The 23,380-nt window shown below is 37.0% G+C and overlaps 1 protein-coding gene across 1 annotated transcript in view; it reads right to left on the bottom strand.

Moving 5' to 3' along the window:
• Positions 1–3,342: 3,342 nt before the first annotated feature.
• Positions 3,343–23,380, bottom strand: part of Su(var)3-3 (lysine-specific histone demethylase Su(var)3-3) — a 190,838-nt gene continuing 170,800 nt past the window's right edge. Inside the window, exons 10-12 of the mRNA XM_066397660.1 lie at positions 6,305–6,457; positions 5,912–6,257; positions 3,343–3,757 (exon numbers count right to left, since the gene is read on the bottom strand). Of these exons, the coding sequence (XP_066253757.1) occupies positions 3,397–3,757; positions 5,912–6,257; positions 6,305–6,457 (860 nt within the window). The 3' untranslated portion in view covers positions 3,343–3,396. The remainder of the gene's footprint in view (positions 3,758–5,911; positions 6,258–6,304; positions 6,458–23,380) is intronic.

The following is a 23,380-nucleotide window of genomic DNA, read 5'->3' as shown; positions in this document are numbered from 1 at the left end:
GTCTATTGACTGAAGCTCGTAACATTCGACTCGTACCTTTGCTGCTAAAATGGAAAATACAGGGTGATTCATGTAACTGTTTCATTAGAAACTTTTGGACTTGTAACTATTTTTAATTTTTCATATTTTGGGGTTAAACTAATATAACTACAACCTTTTTTTAAATATTTTAAATGCCATACTACTTCCGGTTATATCGGAAGTCAATGTCAACGTCCTTATTTCAAATGGAACATCCGGTATATTTTTGCATTTTTGGCATTTAGGGATTAACCTTATCAAATTCTTTTTAGATATCCCTATACCTAAACCTAACCGTTTCGAAGATATTTTTATTTTAAAAAAATCTTTTTAAAACACCATTTTTTCAAAATATAAAATTGTATTTGTGATAATTCTGATGAAAATTCTGTAATTTTCCTGTACACCTTATAGCAGCAACCCATAAGATGAAGTAACAGGACAAACGTTACCCTATGTTTTATAAAGCTTCATCAGCATTAATTCTCGTCGCTAATAATTTTTAGCTTTATTTTCTTATTAGTTCTACAGTACTTCAAAGTACCTCTTCTGATGTTGAATAGAAAAATTGATAAAAGCCGGTAGTTATAGGCCACTGACTCCTCCTCACCATCCTCGGGGCATTGGATGTGTCCGGGTAGAGCAAAACATCTTCAGCATCTTTACATCTCACTAACTGTATTTGTTCTGTTTTTATTCTTTCCTGCATCTACGTGAAGCAACTTCTAGAAAAAATTACAACGATAGGGTTAGTAGTCAATTCAAAATCAAACAAAATATTGAATGAGGTTGCCACAATTGAAGTATTTAGGCAATTCGTGACTGAACTAACACATCAATTAGAAAATGTCTCATCAAACTGGAATTTCAATTGGTTCTATTGCAAAAATTACCAAAATACACAAGTTCCACCCATACAAAATGCAAATTCATCAAGCACTGGCTGAGAATGATCCTGATCCCAGAATTGAGTTTTGTGAAAGCATGACAACACTAATTACCACTGTCCAAAATCTTGTTAAAAATATCTATTTTTTTGGTGAGCGCACATTTTATCTAAATGGTTTTGTTAACAAGCAGAATTGTCGTTATTAGTGCGACGAAACGTTTTTCGGGAATGCCATACTCAGTAGCTTCAAAAAGGTAATGCATGAGCTGGAATTTTGGAAGACGCTGTAATTGGATCATTATTCATCGATGGTAACCTTGATTGTAAAGTATACCGCAATATGTTACAAGAGTCAATTGATCATCTTGTAACAGAGGCTGTTGCAACGCAAATAGATCACAATAGCGATCATCTACTAAACGAAAACATTTTGCATTTTCAACAAGACGGAGCACATTATGTCACGCCGTTGCGATAATGGTTTGATGACCGATTTCTAGGTAGATAAATTGGCAGAAAAGGGGCAATTCAATGGCCTCGAAGGTCTCCTGATTTAGCGCCTCTTAATTTTTTCCTTTGCGGTCATCTTAAATCAGTTGCTAATAAATCACATCCTGAAGATATTGATGAACTAAAAAATTGCATAGCCGAAGAAAATTGGGCCATTACTAGAAACACTTTTCAAAGGGTTCGATATGAATTCGAAAGTAGATTGTATTTCTGTTTAGAACAAAATGGAAATCATATTGAACACCTAGCAACTTAGATGTGACAAAATATAAGTCCAAAAACGTTTTTCCTACACATTTCTTACGGGTAAGTTGGTATTTTTAACCCCATTGATAAATAACATTAAATTGGCTTTTCGTCTGTCTTTCCTTGATTCCTTGAAAACGTTTTGACATATCGAGTTTCCTGATGCACCGATATTTTGTCCTTTAATTACCTTTAATATGAGGTGCAACTCGCTAGGGAGTGCCATTTAAAATTTTCAAGTGGGGGCCTCAGGGTATCAAGGGGTGATAATTAGACTTATGCAGATAATGTCAAAAGTGTTCCCTCTCGCAACTGGGAAGACCACCTTACTCAATACTTCCATATGTGTTTCGGTTTTTACAATATAGGGGGTGGTAAGTTTTCAAATGAACATTCTGTATAAGCCCTTTCGATTTGAGGAAAGATCTTGAAGTAGAATTTGTCGCGACATCTTTGCACAGAGGGCATAAGTTCTATAATGCTGAAGCGAATAACAAAGTTTGCTGAATGCCGCTGCAAAGACCTTATGGCTCTACATGATAGGTGGCGCCACGAAGCTCATTCTTTATAGTACTTCTCGATTTCCTTCCGTACAGCATTTCTGAGTTATCAGAAAATTTTGGAATCTCGTATATGAATTGGAATAATAGAAAAATTTTGATATTGCAATAGGCACAGACAAATCCAGTTTTGGGAAAATAATAGCTTGTTAATCCTTCCTTTTTATATTGTTATATTGCTCATCTCTCTCCTGATGTTAACCAGACTCAAGCAGAAAATTTCTTTGGGTAGTTAGATTTTTGTAATTTCGCTATATGCGGCTTACATAGAAATTGATACGAATGAATGAGAATGTATATACTATTTAGCATAAACTACGAAAATCTAGTTCACTTTTCTTTAGACTAGCGGTACCACCACACCAAGGAATTTAGAACCGGCGATTTCAACGAGCCCAGTTTACGTGCATAGAGAAGGAAGGTACTTGCACAATTTCTCGACAAGTAAAGACAAATATCTCCCATTTTTCATGAGCATCCCGGTTCAATAACTCTATCTGTTCGCGATACAGACAACAAAAGCGACGATTTTTCACTGTAGCTCTTTTGAAACAGGCGATCGCCACGCGAAGCATCAATATGCAAATGTCGGAACGAGATGGGTCGTCGTCGATCACTCGGACACTGACATGACAAATAGTCGATGGATCGCCTATTTTTAAATTTAAATTTCGGTCCCGGTCATTTTTTGAATACACGGCAAGCCTGGGCGAATTATTCACATGCCCTTTTGCATAACCGCCTCACAGAATGTTGTGGTTTTTATCACAACACTTTTCTAATTGCGTCATGCATTAGCTGAAAAATATGGCAAATTAATGCAAACATAAACAATAATTACTCGCCTATTGCCTCCCGTGAAAACATGCACAAAAAGGTTTTCTAACTGGTAAGAAAATTAATTTTCATCGCTTCATTAACTATGCAAATTTAGACAAAATGATTAATATCCGCGGCTGTATCCGATGACTGCCTTTGCAATGTTTATTCATAAGAAACTAATTTCAACCTTTTAGACTTCTTTGAAGACTCCAGCATATTCATAAACTCTACCGTTATTAAGCGTGTAAATATCCGTCTTCTGTCACTACATAAATCTCCAAACAAACACCAAAATCAAACATTTATTTATTACGAAACACCAAAGTACAATGAACGCCTATTAATAATTCAATTATTCTTCTCATCTGCAGGCTGCGGTTGACATGGATTTCCAATAATCTGATCGGCGATCCTGCTGGCTTCCCTTAAACCGCTGAGATAAGCCCCGTGGACAGTTGCTGGGTAGTTCCTAATGGTGTGCTCTCCTGCGAAGAAAACCCTGGCCTTTCCTGAGGTGGTGGATACCCCCCGAGCATTTGGTGGGATTACTGGGCTTGCCAGTAAGTCGTAGTCTGATCCTGAGGAGCCCACTGCCACGAAACTGTAAGATCCGCGGGACCATGGGTCGGCCCTCCAACGGGTTACTACAGTTTCTTTGGGTTGGGGGACCCCCGACTGACCAAAGATTCCTCGAAGGACTGCGATACATCTGCGAATGCATAGTGAGGTAATCACTGAGTGAAAAGTGCCAATTCAGGAGTTATTCAGATTTAATATAAATGTTGTTTTAAAATATTTTTAGAGCTTTTTAAAATTTTTATAGATAAAAAAAACAGGCTTCAAATAGTTATTTTTTGGAATTTCGAAAAGATGAAAACTACATTTTGAGAGCTGCGATAGCGAAATTACATGAGATTTTGCCTGTTTATTTTTTTAACTCCTGTAACTTCCCAGGTCCAAATATGTTTCGTTTAGACTAGCCCCGGAAAAACGGAAGCAGCCATTAAATAAGAAAAGGGAGAGAAATGAAATACATTTTCTAGGCGGCAATTTAACAATAGAATCCGAGAAATCCATCAGAAACTTGGGCGTCTGATGTCGCTCCAATTTATATTATGCACAACCCCTAACGCATAAGTGCAATGAAAGTAAAAAGAAAATAGGACAACTGCAGAGGAACATGTGCGCGACAAAGAGACTAGTCACGCCAGATACTATTTTTTACGGAGGAGCATCAAGAAACACCAACGGATGTTGGCAAGGGTACAAAAAAGGCTCTATTATGGATTATGACTTCGTACCACCTAGTATCGTTCGAGGTAGTCCAGGTAGGACAGGGACAGACGGGACACAAGGGAAACGACCATTCGGAAATGGCAAAAGCGGCGAACAGGTCTGGAGAACAAAGGACAGTGGACTAAGAAATTAGTCTCTGATCTAGAATCGGATGTTGTGCCGACAACACCCTAAATTATTATCTAACACAGGATCTCAGCGGTCACGGAAATTTTAGAAACCTCACATACCGGATAGGAAAGACGGGCCCGCATTGCAGAGACTGCGGATTCTCCGACACCGCGGACCATTGCATTTTCCAGGGCCAGACTTCTTAAGAACAAAGAGACGAACTGATTATTCGGACAAAGACCTTATTCCTGGACCTAGCCACAAGAGAATGATCAGCTAATTCAAACCGCACACGTCTCTATGTCTCTCATGCTTATATCCCTCGGGGACAGTCTCGGACTGTTGCAGGTTGGTTTTCCCGAGGTTTTAAGTGGATAGGCGCTTCGATGGATCCCACACTACTTGGTCACCAGAACATTCGATTACGTGTCTTATTGAAGATTTTCCTCGTGCGAAAAAATCCAAATATGTACGTATAAAAATGACAACCCTGTAAACTAAATCTTGCAACGTGGGGCAACTTGAAAAGGTATATTCACAGATCGTGAAGCTTTGAAAACAAAAGAAACCATTACTGGTTCAAAAACATTTTTGTGAGTTGTGGAGAAAACCTGAACCTCTCGAGGAAGATGGAATTCCATCTTCTTTTCTATAAATTTGAAACCCTTTCTAGTCGATCTTAATTTGACAACATTGTGAGATTTTTTTAATAAATCGCGACGCTGTCTTGTTAAGATTTATAGGCAGCAAGAGCCGATGTTTCTCTAGCAGAGATTTCTATTAATCTGCAAAGTTGGATACCTTCTAAGTATTACTTCACCATTTCGTCAAAAATAGCCAGTTGGCACGTGTTTGGTGCGATATTTTGACCTACCAGATTAAGGACCCGCCAGCTAACGACTAATGGCCGAACTGCGAAGTATTCTGTTGCTCGATAGAAGGTTTTAAAATGCTTTCCATTAAACGAATATTTGAGACAAATGTTAAGAGATTATCGAATAAATATCTTTCAAAATATACAGCCGTGCAGACTCGTAAAAGTGTGTTTCATGACGACGAACATTTTTATAAATAATTAAAACACTCACGTCTCAAATATGGTAATATACCAGCTACACAAGAGATAAAATCGCTCCTCGTCTAGCGCACGGGCTTTAACACCATCTAATAAATTTCAAGCCGATTGAATTATTCTCGTTATTAATCGCGGAGCCTTAAGTCTCAACACATGAAAATAAGCCGTTTTCGAAACTGCTAATCCGATTATGACTTCTTCAAATTATGTACGGAGAATAAACACGATTAACTGTAAATTTTTTTTATTATTCTTTTGATGACTTCATCTACAGGACAACCGACATTCCGTCCAAATTGGATTATGGTAATATATTTCACACTAATTGTTTCCTCATTTACATTTGATATTATACCCAAATCTTTATGCCACTTAACATACCTTCCGACAATCACATCATCAGTGACATTTTCCATGATGGCGGCAGCTTCGCCAGCTACAAGGGCCAGCAACACTGGAGCTTTATATAAGTTCCAGAACAAGAAGAGTTCTCCGCGACTGGCAGTGGTGCTACCGACATGTCCGAACAAGTTTGCTTGAGGATTCCAGAAGATGCGCTCAAAGCACAGTACTACTTTATTAAGGTTCCCGAACCCTAGTCTCTGGATTGCGGAGGTTTTCCAATCTGGGAGAGGTGGGCTGAACTGCACTGTGTTCAACTGACCGCTAGTTGGTACTGCGCTGAGTTTCAGTACTCCGAGCGGTAGAGTACACAGTACTACGTCAGCTAAAGAGAAATTTGTAGAATTGTGGCTTCAAATGGTGGAGATTTACCATGATATGTGTTGGTAGTAACAGGGTTTCTGGGATTGTAGACCGTGACTTCCACCCCTTGGTCATTGTACTCTACTTTCCGCACGGCAGCATTGAGCTTGATGTCCAGGCCTTCTGCGAGAGCTACTGGAACGCAGGAATATCCATTTCGGACTGAAAAAAAATTCTGTCAGAGTTTGTCATCTACAATTCCTCATTCTGATCCATAATCAACAGTGTTTCTATTTCGGTTGATACGTAGAGAGATTAAGATATAAATAACAACTAATCGCAACATTTTACTTGAAACTAATTAACTCTGATTTATCCCCATTAATATTTATGAAAGAACTGCTCGCAGCTAACTACGGTTATGATTTACAAACACGTATAATAAACGAGGAAAAGCGAAAAAGTCACAAGGTGCCCGGTGTTGATTTTATAGCTTCAACATGCTGCTTTTATTGGGATCTTCGTCCCGAGCTTTGCGAAAATACGAAAGTTTGCGTGCGGAATTGAATTTCATTATCCTGAGACATTTTCCGCATACAAATTGAGCGAAGGGATAAATTATGAATTATGTAATGGGTCTGTTTTATTTAGATACTGTTTCATTTTCGAGAGATTACTAGCCCTATATTGTTGCTTTTGCCCTAAATAATATACGAGGTGTCTCTGATCATAGTGCCATAAATTCAACCATATATTTTAGGTCCCAAAATATAACAAACACTTCATATAAACGTATATTGAAAGGCGCTTCGCTTTCGATATACAGGATGTGAAAGGTTGGTTCCTGAGGATGGTTTTTTATTAAAATTTTCAAAACGTTTCGAGTTAAATTGACTAAATGTCGTTCTTTATCATAGCTTTTTGTTCTAAGTTCCTATAAAGAAATTGCCACGTTTTTCCGGGGGCAGGTAATACACGGGATGGTGCTTAAAAAGTACCTAAACTTTTTCGTACTTAATTTCACTGACGATTTTATAGGGAAAATACAAATTTGAAGATTTTTACATAAAAAAGGTACTTTTGTTGAAAGTCGAAATTTCCAACACTTTTCACAATCCAACATCATTTGTAAAGTAGTTAATATAATCAGTGAAACTGTATCTATACAAATAGATATAATTTAGAAAACCTAAATTAGGTTAATACACCCAACTTCATAAGTTTCGCATCACCTTAATTTTGCTAAAATTGATTTTTCTAGGATATTTTATGATGTGTACAAAAAATGTATGTAGTCCATATCATCCAAATAAGCCTCGAATCTTTTATTTAAAAAAAAAAAATGTAAAAAATTCTTATCGATATAAAAAGGGAACCGTTGTTAATGATTAACCCTAAAAATGAAGGTAACAAAAAGTATATTAGTATATAAATAAACCATCAAAAAATTCGATAGGGCATATAGATTCCAGATGCAAGCAACTATTGTTCAAAACTGGAAATCACGCATTTTTGAAAAATCTTACATTCTTATTATATAGCACTATTTGTTAGTAATTATACCTATTATTTCGCTATAAAAATAAATTTCTAGAGCAAAAACTGCAAAAAAATAAGAACAAGTCTCATCGCTACAACTTTTACAGCTCTACTGAAAATTACATTGTTGCCACTTTACCTTTTAAATGGAAAATATATTAGAGATACTTTAAAAATTCGATAAAGTTTGTTTATCGATATAAAATCAAAATCAAAAAAGCTTTTTTTAAGGGACATAAAATTTGTTGTCCAATTAATAGGCCCTTCTTAGTGCCTAGTCAATTATCCCCAAAGAGAAACATATTTCGAAAACTTTGCATGTAAATTCGTAGATGTTGAAACTTCACATTTGCTATGGTAGAATTTCGAATAGATCCATCTTGCCGCGATCTCGCAATAGGTTTATTTCAATGTATTAATAGGAGCTCCTGGAATACCCTCCAACAATCAATCCTATTCTCGGTACCAAGCACCGTTCTGGTCCTATAACGTGATGCTCACAGGGTGATTGACTCCTTCTTGACCGCTAAAGTAATTTAAAAAGAAAAGCGTCCAACGAGGCAATGTCGTTTATTACCCCCGAAATTTTCGCATACGAAAACCGTGTAGGATATTTAAGCCGGTGATAAGGATCGGGCCCCTCGTGAAATTTGCATTAATTTGGACAATCAATCTCGCAGATCTGTCGGATCTCGAAGTGCAAGAAATGCAATCAATTAGGCCGTTTATTAATGATCCCCGGCAAGTGTCAGCCCGGACGGGCCCGGTTTTCGGTCCGTCAAATTTCGTTTGCTCAGTACCATGGTAGCCGATCAGATAATCGAAGCAATTAATGCGCTCCATTCCGACCTTGGAGGTTATGGCCACTCACATTGATTCTTTTTACAGTACACTTCCACCTCTATGTTTTCGGAGTAGCAATACAGAAATACAGCCCCCCAACTGAAACGAGTATATACAGGGGTGTGGAATCAAATCTTCCAGATTCATTTTCCTTTTCTATTCGTAGAAAAAATCAATTTTTGCGAAAGAAAATGTTCGTGTACCTAATGCGTTTAGGACTCTTTGAATTTTTTCCAATCTCTGATTAACGTCTCTTGACGATCTTAAAACTCCCCCAAAATCCGTCCTGCTGAAATTAACTTTACGAATTTGAAATTCTTTTCGACTGTGTAACTTAATTTGTTTGATTTAAGTTTCAACTTCAGTTGCCAAAAGATTTTTACAAAGGTCTCCTGTAAGATGTTGTCCGATGAGAATTGATCCACTGACATGACTGCCCAAGATCTTTTCACCCAACCATTAACATTTACAAGAAAACAGTGGGTGAGTGTGCCCCTCAATAAAAATATACGAATTAGTATTGCTTCGGTGTCGTACGTTCTGTTTGTCGATTTTTCCATTAAGACTCCTTTTTTTCTAACCGTTCCTGTTAACTATTCACAAAATTCCAATCTCCGGTTTAGATCATCCTCTGAGAAAGCATGTAGCATGGCAAATTTATATAAATGAAACTAATCTTTTTTTCCTTTTCAGGACTCTTAGGACATTCCCCTTACTCCACACAATTCAGTAACTACAGATATCGACTGTAAGTCGGATTAATTACCGCATCAGGAGTCTTACCTTTTTTAATCTAAGAGAGGGAGTTTTTGAAGCAAAATTTTTTCCCTACCAATTGCTGGGAGGTATGTTTTTGCAAAAATGGCTTGGATATTAGCTTTTCAGGAAATCCGGCATTAAACACACCGATGATAAATGGTAATTTTTCCAGCATCTCCAAAAATCAAAACTGCTTCAAAGTTATCGTCTAAGGTGTGAGTCATGGTCATAATTTTCTTCAGATGAAGGAAATCAATAGATTGAACTTAACAAGTAGAAAACAAGTTGTTGCTGCGACATCCAATTTTATTTCCAATGCAAATGTGGCAATAACATCCATGGTTACTTAGTAATTTGTTTAGTAACCAGTAACGTTCTCACACGATTCAAACGAGGTGTCACACAACCTCCCATTCCCATTTACCACACAAGCTATTTACCAAAACATAACTTGTAACTTATGACTAACTATTTTATGCGGAATTTCAAGCATGTAACTGAAATGGTAATTGAAATTATTTGAAAAAAGACTTGGAGATAAGTTCAGAACTGAGTCCTTGAAAGGGGAGGAAGGTGGAATTTGCAAACAAGGTAAATGACCTGAATGAACTGAAACGCCATAAATTAAGACGTCAATTCTAAGGATGGTAAAGAATCGAGGTGCAAACTGGTTGAACTTCAAGACTCTAATGGACCTGACTGGGAAATGGCTGCATGGTCATTCCTCTGAGGCGCCTCATACCTCCAAGCCCCAGAAACCGCTGAGGCAGAAATCGCAAAGACATGCCTGAACTGGAAACTATTGATCTTAAAATTACGAAAAAACTTCTCATCCTAGATAACAACGGGAGTACTGGGCCTTCTACATTTCTGACGAATTTTATACGCTCACGTGTTCTAGCTCTTCAGAAGGGCCATTTCCACATGGAAACGCTCCTGACTTGTGTCAATCTTCAAGTCTGGGTGCTTTATTTCCGATTATGGCAAATCTGTTTGAATCAATAATTACTGATGAGCCTTGAAATCGGAGGTATCTAGTCAGCAATACACCGTTGATTCTTTCGGGGTGGATCAGCCAGGACAAATTTGAAAATGTTTCAAGACCATGTGGTGAAAAGCGTTTTATGACTCTCGAAGGCCTATGATCAGGGGCTTCTGATCGAAAAGCTGCATGTTCTTGGAATAGCGATCGGGAATCATGTGCTAAAGTCGGAACTACTATCTCCTGAAATTAACATCTTGTCTAGTGTCCCATCTGGGACCAGTTTTGTTGTTTCTTGATTTGAACAGCGATGCAGACGTGTTAATGAAAATTGAAGTGTTACTGGTAAGTTTGCGAAAATCTAGAGTTTTAAGGTGTAAAATCAGCTCAGTAATTCTAAAGATTCGTAAAAAGCCCTATTTTTAGTCCAGAAGCTGTTATACGAAATTTCAATTTCAGATATAAAGTCCGACTAATTGGTCAATTGCAAATTTCCAAAAATATAGAATTTTAAATAGAGATTCTGAGCAGATAATAAATTTGTTCTTGAATGTGGATAAATTTCGGGAAATTCAAATGCCGCAATCTATGAATCCTGAGAAGGTTCCAGAGAATCCGTATATTTTCAGAATTTTGACGAAACAGGAAAAAAGTTTATCAAATCACAGCATCAAAGTAGGGGTTTTTAGGATTTGAATCCCCTTAACATAGGCTTGAAGTTGAATTTCATATGTCCATATTAATCCAGTTACAAAACACAGTGGTACCATATCGAGTCTTGTTGGGGCACTGCCAATTAGGGTCATGATTTATGATTGAGTCGTACCACCAGTATAATGGAATTACATTATCATTTTAAAATCGAAAATATTTCCGTTCTTCTTTGTTTTAGACGATTTCTTTCTGTATTCATTAAGCGATGCCATTATCGTTGGGGCTCCGCAATCAATATTAATTATTGTTAATTGAACCATTGACGGTTTTTATGCGTGTGACGGTACCCAGGTAATAAATTCGTTTCGTAACGTGCAAACCGCAAATAACTCGCGTCGTGAATGCGAAAAGGGCACCACAGATGCGGGTTGGTGCACACGAAAATTGAGCGTTAGGTTCGGTTACGCACTCACGCATGGTATCTAACAATTTACCATTAAGATGGACGTGGTCACAATCTAACGGAAACGTATGCTTATATGAATAATTCTCGAATTCAGCTGCTTTAAATTTCAATAAGGCAACGAACGCTTGTCGAGAGGCAACAAAGGTGTCTCATAATTTCAAGGATTTAGCTAAATCGGGACTTTTATAGCCCAAATATGCAAACACTTGCCAGACTAACGGCCCCATTATGGCAAATACGGCCCTGTCCGGTGCAATTCTCGGACGAAAAGTCCGGCAATGTAAACTCATTAAAATCGGACAGACGTACCGCCCCAATATTTTGTCCGAAATGGTGCCTCTGGGTCCTGATTGGTCCATTTTGGTGACGTGTGTGCGTGCTGATAATGATTCGCGATATGGCCGAAGACATAATTCGCACAAAGATGTCGTTGCATAACGAAAATATGCACGCAAAGGATAGACGAAATTACTTCGTCGGAAAGATAAGGAAGGAGATAGGCCCCTGAACTGTCACTTGATGGCTAGATACTCATTGACATGTGGAATTTGACCGCGGGGATTATTTAAATAATATTTTCACATGGAATATCTTTCAAATATTTTCGGCCGATGATGGCTCAAGATCGGTTTGTAACGATACGCTTTGCCAAACAGAGCGTTGAAAATTTTCTCAGGAATTAACTTTGCCGTTTCGTCACGCGCTCAGGGGAGCGGGGGAATTCAATAATTCACTCATGTTAACGTAAAAATTATTTATATCAATAAATCATTTTCTTGCAATAAAAGTGGAGAGGACCGCTGCCCTTTCCCTTAATGTTCGGTTTTTCAAACTTTACAATGTTCTCTTCGGCCTCGGCCGTCGGCGAAGAGGATACTGCCCTGTAGCCTATTTCCGATGATTTCCGTGCGATGATCATATTAAAGATTCATACGTTCTCATAGAACATTTGGTTTTTTCTTCTGCAGCTGTTTCGCAGAACGTTCCTTCTGGAACATCGGGCTAGCTTATCCATATTGCTGACAGCTCAGACTCTATTATCTACTGTAAAAATTCGCTTAATTTCTATTCGTTTTTACTGGGTATGGAAATTGTGGCGAATTCTACATCCTAAAACCTATTGAAATGTAATTGTCTAACTTACAATGAATTAATTTGTCTTTGGAAATTTATTGTCAAAATTTGATTGAATTTAAAATCAAACTCGTGAGGAGCTTGAAAGGTCTTGGCTTTTTTGCAAACGCAATGGAAAATGTAAGGCATGGCTTGAGAAAATGCCAGCTGCGAAATGGGTGATTTCTCTTGAGCAAAATTACAAAGAAAAGTGCAGAAAAATAAGGAGAATTTTTATCAATTTTAAAGGTTATTTACTAAAATGAATTTCCATGAAAAGAAACATTTTGTGTCGATCTTGTTTTAGTCTTCAACAAGACCGTTATTTTCGATTTGTCGACATTTTAAAATGCAGAAATACATATTACTCCAGCGCCATGTGCTCATTTTGATTTAGTGTATAGTTATCAGATTTTTGGTATTTTTTGAAAAACTAGTTATTTTTAAATAAGTCCTCAAAACGCGTCACTTTGTGCGAATTGCTTATACGATCACTTACCAACAAATTGACTCTGATAAGAAAAAAAATGAGTGAAAGTAGTATGCAATTAAGCTCCTTAAAATGGTGAAGAAATGAGAATAAAAGTCTTTATCAACCACGTTTGCTAAGAAAGTCCGGCAATTCACGGTAATTGATCCAGAATGATGGTTTTCCAGTCATCCAAAGTAGTTTTGAGACCGCTGGTATTTTGAAAGGGAAAACAAATATTTTTTTAGGTACTTGAACGATTTTGCATGATTTATACATTTATAATTTATGGAAAAAAAACAAATCGCATTGTTATTCAAGTGTTGGGCGGGGGGAACATAACTTGCGGAACCAAATATTATTTATAATTTATATTAATTACCATACCTCAGTAACTCTCCCTGAAATTAAATTTTTATTCGAATAGCTAAATCTCAGTTATAATTCGTAGTGTGAAATTATAAAAGGTGCCATGCGCGGAGCGCCCATAATTTATAATCAACCGTTATACTATACGTAAGTACCTTTCATTGAGTTCTCTCGTACAACTTAATTATTATTAATCTCAGAAAATCTATATTTGTAATCTATATATGAAAATCTCCTTTGATTTGCAATATGAAATTCCTTAAAAAACTTGTGGACCGTTTAAGTACCGCGCTTGCTTGTTTTCTCATATGTAGTGTGGAAGTGGAATTAGTCTTTTATACATGCTGTTTCAAATCTTTTGAATATGAATTTCATGGAAATTATAAAAAGGGCCGAAAATAGAAGGTGACACAGTAAGAAAAAACATGCTAATTTTTGGGCGGTATCAGTTGAGATTTTTTTTTTAATTACAAATATGTACCTGCAGAATTCTTCAAAACCTCGGCAGAAAACTTAAAATTGTAATGTTAGAAGATTATAAATGATCACTAGAGAATTTGAGCCAATTCTATGAAATTTGGCAGATTTCTATTACCGGCAACTGCCAATACAGGGTGTTAGGGAAAGAACTTTCATAAGTTTAACTAATGATGAAGACCACCATTTTGGAAAAAAATGTGCCTTATAACCATTTCCCCAGAAAACAAAACCACATCTTTTGAGAATTGGCAACGTTGCGTAGTGTTTATTTCATTTCGATACCTATCTAAATAGCCGCAAAAAGTAGATATGCATTCTTACATGTTTTTCTGGGTCTAATAGGTTTTAGAGTATATAACTAACAAAATACACTAAATTTATAAAATTTAAACATGTGATTCTTATTTTATTATTTTGGAAAGCCATTTACCTTTAATTTTATTGTCTTAATTTCTAATTAGCATAACACGTTATACATTTTACTCCACTCACATCACAATCAAAAACAAATTTAATATTGTTTTTATTGCATTAAATGTTCGAAGTGGCCATCATTTGAATCCATGCATGCTCTACTCCGGATCAAATCCTCTTCAGCAAGGTTTACGATTTGTTCTTTGGCTTCAGGACCGACTTTTCGTTGTCGGCCTACATATCCAGAAGACTTTAGAAAGCTTGCTCAAATGCTTGTCGAGCTGGAGGTTTTCTTTCTGGATGACGATTAGCGTAAATGCGCCTAACTTCTTCGGAATTCTGTAGCGCCTCTCCATAAATCAAAAGCACGTCACGATACTCGAGTTTAAAATACATTTTCACGTAGGGTACTGTTAATAAGTTTGAATAAATTCACGTACGAATAAAAGGTCGTGTTTTATCAGCTATCGAGTATTAAGGAATTGCAAAAAATCATCATGACAAAAATAAATTCCTTTATCTCGGCCACGTTCAGGGCGGCTTAAGTTTACCTGATATTATTAGTTATGAATTCAGTTTTAAATTGCTTTTAGCAATGGTATTGTTGAGGAATTTTAACGTTTTTTGTTACACGTCAAATACAAATTTTTCAACACTACTAAAATTTCAAAGCTTATCACAGCTCCTCCACCAACTTTGACACTTTTTTTTTGGAAAAACTATCAGGTTTTCGACCCCTGCTGTAAGGAACTTTGTTGTTCAAAATGATGTTCTTATTAATCATTGGTTAAATTTACGAAAATGATTTCCCTAACACCCCGTAGGGCGCTCGAAATTCCCGGGTCTCCTAGATTTCGAGCAGCCATCACCACGGAACGATTTCTTCGAAACGCCCAGTATACCAATTTCGCTTATTGGCCACTTAAACGACTTTCAACATGTTTGTCCACCATTTCCTTCCAACACGTTCCGACCGATAAGCCAAGGGTTTTCTGAAAAGGAGTTCTGTGATCAGAACTCTTTGTCCATCAAAGAATCAATTAACCCCAACTAACCCTCGAAAATGATGCTAAAATTGTGGCTACACCAACAGAGGTTTATCTATGACTATTACTTTCGGTGTTTCCTGCGACTAAAAAACTTGAACAGTTCTTTCCTTAACAAGAACAGAGAAACAACTTTTATGACCTTGATTTATTGAAGAATGATACTTAAGCAGGAATTCTCAATTTGAATCAATTAGGTTTAAATGAAGGGATGTGATGAGTTATGGACGAATGATTGATGCTACAAACGCAATGAGCGTACAAGTGAAATATTGCAATTTAAATAGAGCTTTAAAACTGGTTGAAAAGAAAAGTAATACTTCAGGAGGAAGATTATTCCGGGAGTCGCAAATCGCGTCGTAAAACCACACCGTTAATTGACGAGCTGGCGATGTAATTACGCCGACGTTATCTCCCAAGGGAATTTATTCGAGTCCACGAGAGGAATATTGTTCTTTACTTCCGTGGGCTTAGCGATTTATATAATAAACCCTTATTTATTTAATTTCAGTTAGTTGCAGCTCCTGATAATGCGGCACAACGACAAATCGGTCAGATCTAATCTCCCGGCGGGATCAGCTTCAAAAACCGAAAGGGTCTGAGACGAATGTCGATGTCGGCCATGTCTGAAGAATGACCGACGTGCTCGGGAAGTGATATGATCAAACATTTTATCGTCGAACTCCTATGATCTACCCGAATTACGACATAAACTTCATTTTTTCTTCCTGGTAAATTACCATGCGTTTTGTCCCCCATGAAGAATTTTATGGAAATATATCTATAACAGTCATTTAACAAAGTGCAAATAACGTGTTTTATATGGTCGGTTAATTACGTGAAATGCCAGAAAGCAGTGCAATAAAACAGCTATAAAAACAGTAGTTGGTCCGACGATTTTGTGTCAGAATGGGACGATATCCGCTGTGATATATGCCGTTTAGAATTTTTAGCGCTATTCACAGATAAATGATTAAACACTAAAACATTATAAGCTGCGTTTAGCTGACCTCTGAGTCGGATTGAGGAAGTGGGTGCATCGACGACGATTTATCTAATAAAAAGTAGCCAAGCCGAAAACTATCGAGGCGATAGATCTGAGGAGATAACTGGTATTACCAAGAGACCTTCCCGATATACACCCATAAGAGAGCCGTCAAATGTCGATGGAATTTTGGTGATAAGATTCCGAAACTACGCTTCTAACCAAGAGTTATGACCGTCCATTAATTCCACCAAATGCCGAGTTATTTCGCCAATGACATATTAAACCGACCATGGTATTGTTTGGCCTGGACATTCTTTCTGCTTACGCAAATCCGACAAGAACCGATAAATTATTTTGCTCAATGTGGAATTATGTTAAGGAGACGTTCCCAAGATTAAGATTTTCAGAAGGCGGTTGTGGCCGAGCGCAATCCATTACAAAGCCACACAAGGCGCATCTTCACGCGATCTTATCACTACGCGCAGTAAGTAGCCGCCACGTTGTCACTTGATACTGAGCGTAGATCACAAATGACAAACGCTGGAATTGTGGACATAATGCCACAATAAGAAGTGTTGTAACTGCACTGTTGCGTTCATGTTCCTTCCCGTCGCCGGATTAAAAAACATTGGATCATCAATTTGAGAAAATGTCCTTCGGTCAAATTTAAAAGCTCCTACATACAGGGCGTCCGTTTAACAGCCTCCCATGAGATTATTTACGATTTCATAAAAAAGTCGATTACGGGGATGTCTATGGGGCTAATAAAGGTGTGTTTTAAAATTAGCGCACGCTCTATAGGGAGTCCCAGAAAAGCCCCAGAAAAACGGTCATAAAATGCAATCTTTTTAACCCTTCGTTTCACGGGTGAGGCCTATTAGTCCAAGTAGAAATTAAATTTAGCTATAAGTCTGAAGTTATTTAAACTAAACTGTTCATGTTCCAGGTACCTTTCATGTACCTAGTGACAAAAGTTTACTGAAATTTTCGTAAAAAAAATATCAAACGGTTTTTGAGTTATTGCATTGTATGTCCCCACAGGCCTCACCTGTGCAAAGTGGTAAATTTTTTATAGGCACATATTCAAAGGTTATGGTTAAATTATCGTACCGCTCATCATATTTCGGCATAATAATCCAGCTAACGTATATGCAAAAAGCTGAAGACTATATCTTAAATCCTTGAGGTTGGAACTGGTGAAAGAAAATGTCGCTATCAGAGCAGTTAGCAAAAATTTGCCCAGAAGGATACGTTCAAATAAAAGAGGATATTTCAAACGTTAAAAATAAAAAATATTAGAAAAGACGCACAACACAGTACTTTTGCAAATTTTGCAAAAGCTAGCTATGCATGAAGCACATTACCGCATCTTGTTTTGACTGCGTGATAGAAAATCTTTATTTTATTGGAGTATTTTGCGGTGTTAGATTTTCTGTCTGGAAAAAGTTTTCGTGTTCATTTTAAATTTGTCATAATGTTAGATATATCCTCTTTCAAATAATGTATTTTATTTGACCATTATTTTTCTTTTTTTCAATAATAATAACGTTTAAAACATATGATGCTAAAAATGTACATCAATCAGTGACATATAATTTTGGGGCCGGATAAAAATATTCCTTTCTCAAATTTAGTTAAGACAAGCTAAGAAGTGATAGAAATAATAGGTTTATATTGGTTTTTTTACATTTCAAAATTTTAACAAAATATATCATATATTGAACTGATTCTAACAGGCCTCACCCGCGAAACGAAGGGTTAAATGCCTGAATATTTCCTCAATCCTCTCCGGAGCTTGTGTTAGTTCCCAGATTTTTTAACCAGCAACTGAAAGCTATAAAATTTTAAAAGGAAATTTAAACATTTGCAACACCTCACAAAAATTAATGTCGCAGTTAGCTTAAGTGAGATTTTAAGATGGATCCTCACGTCAGATCACCTTGCCAGGCACAAATGCTCATTTCGCCAAAAATACATACAGGGTGTGCGCAAAAGTTTCGCCTTGTGAGGTTGTCGCTCGTTTCAAAATACACCTGCATTAGCATCTGCATGAATGATTTTTTTACGAAATCGCAAACTCGTAGCCGCCCGAGGGACTGCCAAACGGACACCCTGTATATAAAAAGTGTCGCTGATATTTGGTTTTCTCACGAGAACAGAGACGAAGTTAACGATCTCAACGCGGAGAGTGAGGACTGAAAATTGAGAAAAATTGCCTTCGTTTAAAAAAGATTTCTACATGACATACAGGCATTTTTCTCGTTTCTCGGTAAGCTGGCAACCCGGACTCGGCCATTCCACAAGATAAAGCAACAAAAGTCCATAAATAGACGGCTTCTTTTCTATTTACTCTTTTATTATCCTCTTTATGGGTTTTATGCATGTTTCAGATATTTTAATATGCATGTAATTGCGCGCTTACAACGTGCTACCGGTGCACATATTTTAGGTCGCTTAGAAAAAAGACGCCGCCATATTGGCAATGGCGACATTTATGTATTCAGTCGTAATAGATGTGATCAAGGTTTTAAATTAGTTCGATATTAAGTTATATATTTTATGTTTCTGTGCAGGTTCAGACGATCAGCGTGTTTTCGTAAGTTTCGGCTGTCGGGAATTAAAGGATGTGTGAGAATAACGAGCATTCACCGAAGTGAGAAAATTCGCAGGATTCCCGAAAACGGAAGACAAATTGGCTGTCAACTATTAAAAGGCTTTAAAATTCCAAAACGCCACCGGAGCCAAAATTTCTCCTTTTTCACAGACTAATTAAAATCATTTAGGCACCCGAAAACAGGGCCTTTTGAATTAATATACATACCAGGTGATTATCAAGCTATGTCCGGCGAATCTCATTAGGATAATTAGAAAAATTAGCTAGTACAGTTACAAGGTTAAAAAGTATTATTTTATTTTACAGCGCTACCGGCACTGATGCAGATGCCCAGCAGTTTGAGACCTACAAATTGTTGCTATTCGGCGCAGCCCTTCGGTAATACCATTTTTCCATAGTTTGCACGGTTTGAGTAACTCGAGTGTTAAAGCGGCCACCAAACTGGTATCAAAACGCTACATGTGAAAATCTATACGGGGTGATTTTTTAAAAAGTGCCCACGTAAAAAATCTTAAAAACTACTGCAGTATGAAAGTTTCCAAAACTCCTCAACTTTTTGGGGGCCACTTTTAGCCTGCAAGTGAATGTGTTGGTACTCTCCATCTTAACCCCACGCATCTCTACTTAAAAAAATGGCAATACCACTCTTGTGATTAATGGATAGCTAAAATCTTCCCGAAAATAATTCAAATTTTATACAGTATTGACAAAAATACTTGGATCTTAGAATTTAGACCCATTAAAGCAAAAGGGCCCTATTATCGTTCGACAAAAACATAGTATTAATATTTTGCTGTCTGCATTCTTTTATAGAAAAAATAATAATCATCCTTTCGTGCAGGACAAACTGCTTTAAAGTTGTTTTTGTTACAATTTAAAAGCAGTTTTTTACATTCGTTCATTATTTTCTCGGCCATTTCGCCTTAACTTCTTGATGCGTACACTACGACCTATTTTTCAACAATGGCAAAAGGCAAATCATATTCGCTCGATTTGGGATGTAGAATTATTCAGTTTTATAAGCAAGGAATATTGCAAAACGACATTTCTACCAGACTAAATATTCCAAAAAATACTGTATCGCGTATTATCAGTTTAGAGTGTACGATCATGTTATCCCGGGGAAAGGTACAGGAAGGCCTAAAGAAACTACCAGAAGAATGGTTAAAAAATTATCAACAGCGATCCGTTTCTATCATCATCAAAGACCTTGAAAAAAATACAGATAAATGGGTATTTAAAAATATCATCAGAAGAAGGCTATTAGGTGGTCTAAGGTCCTACCGTTCAGCAAAAAAACCACTGTTGCAGAAGAACATCAAAGCACAGTTACAGTTTGCATTGGATCATATTCACTGGACAGTGCAAGAGTATAGAATGTAATTAATATTGTAGCCTTGAATTCAAGAGCTCGTCTTCGCCTTGTCCATAAGTTTGTAAGTTTATGTCGATAATTGTTCTTTTTCATCAACTTAATTGTTTCATCAAGTGAATTTTTATAAGCACAAGTATCCTTCGAACCCCTAAAGGTGCTTCAATATTCACTTTACTGTGCATTTTGAGCAGACGATTAGTATGGCTCTAGTTCTTGAGCAATTGAATCACCCATTTTTTCACGTATTGTAGCTTTTCGCTCTCTAGATATAAGAAATATCAAAGTTTCCTTTTAATTTCAAATTAAAAACAAATTGTCTCTTTTATTGGGTAGTTTAAGAACTGACTACTACGCCTGTTATTCTTAATCAATTGAAGCACCGGCTGTTTAGAATACCCAGTTGGAGTCCTTCATATCAATTTAGTGACGCCTTGTATCATTTATTCATTTAGTGGTTCGGTTCCCACGGCACTTGTTCACATGGCAGATCTTCCATACACATTGGTTGGCACGCTCTATTCGGACGGTCCTTAAAAGATAAAGGATAATTTCGAGGTTATCTTAACGTGTGTGGTTCTGCATTAAATTTTAACTTTCTTTCAGACATACTTCCATGAAAATTGTGGATTTATCGATTAAACAATTTACATACATACATATGTATTGAAAACTGCTAACGTAAAAATGGGGTTAGTTCGAAAATAAATTGTTACATGGCTTTGAGGGTTAAAAAAACTTTGTAACCAGAGTTAGTTTTTAAAGTGAAATTCAAGGGTTGGAGAAAAGTAAAGGGAAAAGCATTCTTTCTAACCGAATTTAGTGAAAATGGTAGTGTCGACATACGAAATGCACATACATCGCAGTTCGTTTCGTTTAATAGAATTTTAAAGTAGAAAGTGAAATTTGAAAATGGGACTGACAAAGTCAGGCGTATGCACGATTGAGTGAAAAATCAGTCCGTTTCTTTTTTTACTCTTTACAAATTCGCGATAACTATGCGTGTCTGGAACGTTTTTCAGCGAATTTCAAAACAAAAAAATGTTTAAAAATCCTTTTTCCTTCGCTTTATGCAACATTTTTAACGTTTATCATCCGCAAAAAGTACGCGAGCCAAAATCTCAAGGCAAACACATGTTGTAAATATATTCCTTTTAACACCAGTGCCGAGTATATGGGTGAAAGTCCATAGAAGAAGCCACTGAATTTTTTTGGCATCTTGGTGAGTATCCTAACGAAGCGATTTATATACGGAATCACGGACCGCTTGGTAGGTGGCTCTACGATCGTCCCGTTTCCATGAAATTGTGCTTCGGAAGCGTCAAAAATGGTAAATGCGTCTCGGAGGTCCTCGGCTTTATTGCGCGGATTTTACGCCAAAAGAATCGCTAATTGATTAAAGGAAGAATGAAGAACGAAGAGCTTGAGAACGGCGACCATGTTTAATTGACCGTTTGGTGCCCGGTTCCGGGAACCATCTTCAAGCTAGTGCTGCGAAGAACCATGGAAAATTAGTCGTCAAGGATGTAGGGAAACTCGGTCCAAGCCATGAAAGAACAGATGGTGGTAGTATTTGCGGCAAAAGCACAATGTTTGCTTAAGGTGTAATTACCAGCTGCTTGTGTAATTACGAGGCCCAATTAAAATAATGGGGCTCCGCCACAAGCCATTAACCTGTTTGCTATTGGTGGGGCTTAAGGCTGCCATTACCAGGATTGTACGAGTGAAATTTCCAAATAAAATCTAACTAGAGAATAAAACGCCGGTTATCTCCGAACAATCAACTGTATAGAAACCCCATAAATAGAATCCCACTTTATGTCGTTTTGCCATGCGAGTCGGTTTCTTGAACTTATCTTGACAGTGCTGAAGGTTTAACCTGTTAACTCATCCTCCATTTCCGCCATTAATATTTTACTTTTGCAGAAATTATAGAATGAACATTCGACACGCAACAGCAGTAAAACGATACCTACCAGAGGAACTCACCTTAGGTAAATTCCTATATAATGTCGCGTAAAGAATGTAAGTTGTAAAGATGAGTGTTGTGGAGATGCCTTATCGTACCTACACCAAGGTTCACAACTAGAACATTCTAGATACTAAAGTGGCTCAAGTCTTATCTAAAATGTTACACTGTTAATTTGAAAAATAGTCCCTGTCCAATCAGTAACAATTCGACATTCTTCGAATGGATTCGTTGGACCACACATCGTCCAACCATTAAAACTAAATGTAATTTGAGGCAGATTCGACCAGATTTTTATCTTTTAAATGGCTTTTTATTACCCACAGTTTAGCTGGCGATGTAAAAGATGAGGGCTCAAGTTCGTTCTAATTAAGAAATGTTAAGCGCCCGCCATAAAATTACAAACTTCGTCCGTCTGAAAGCTCAAGTTCGGTAGCACTTGAATTTGAAATTCAGATTTCGGGATAGTCAGTCATTTCGACATAGAAATTATCTAGATTATATGCCTTAACGAGGTTTTAACAAGATTTTGATGGGCCGGACTATCATGAGACGAACGAGGGTACAGCCACCTCATTTTTGGTACTTTATTAAGACCTTAAAGCTATCTGAGAAAATGAGAGATAATCACGACTGAAAATTAAAAATATCAATTTTATTTCCTATAAAAAGATTCCATTTTATTGTTATATTCCAAATACATTTTAGATAGTTTTGTTTATGGACTACCATAAAAGTGCTAAAGGATATGTATACGCGGAAGATTTATGGGAGAAGTTATGACGAAAATGTTTACGATTTTTATAAAAGTTTATGACGTTCCTATTATGTTTGATAAAGCAATGAAGGTCCGATGTGAAAAATACAAATTAATGTTCTTGAAAAACCATAAATTACTAATAGTAAACAAGTCATTTATAACACACGAGGAGAGGTATTGGGCAGTATAGATTTAGCTTAGTTCCTCATGTATATGTACACATCAAAATATCCATGCTCCATTGCTTTAAGGTATTTCTAAAACCTTGACAATCGTTTAAGCTGACTCAGTCAGAGAAATTTTCTTAA

The sequence above is a fragment of the Euwallacea similis genome, chromosome 15 (assembly GCF_039881205.1).
Source record: "Euwallacea similis isolate ESF13 chromosome 15, ESF131.1, whole genome shotgun sequence".
Classification (NCBI taxonomy): Eukaryota; Metazoa; Arthropoda; class Insecta; order Coleoptera; family Curculionidae; genus Euwallacea; species Euwallacea similis.
Note: the sequence above shows the minus strand (reverse complement) of the source record. Positions and strands in the feature narration are given on the sequence as shown.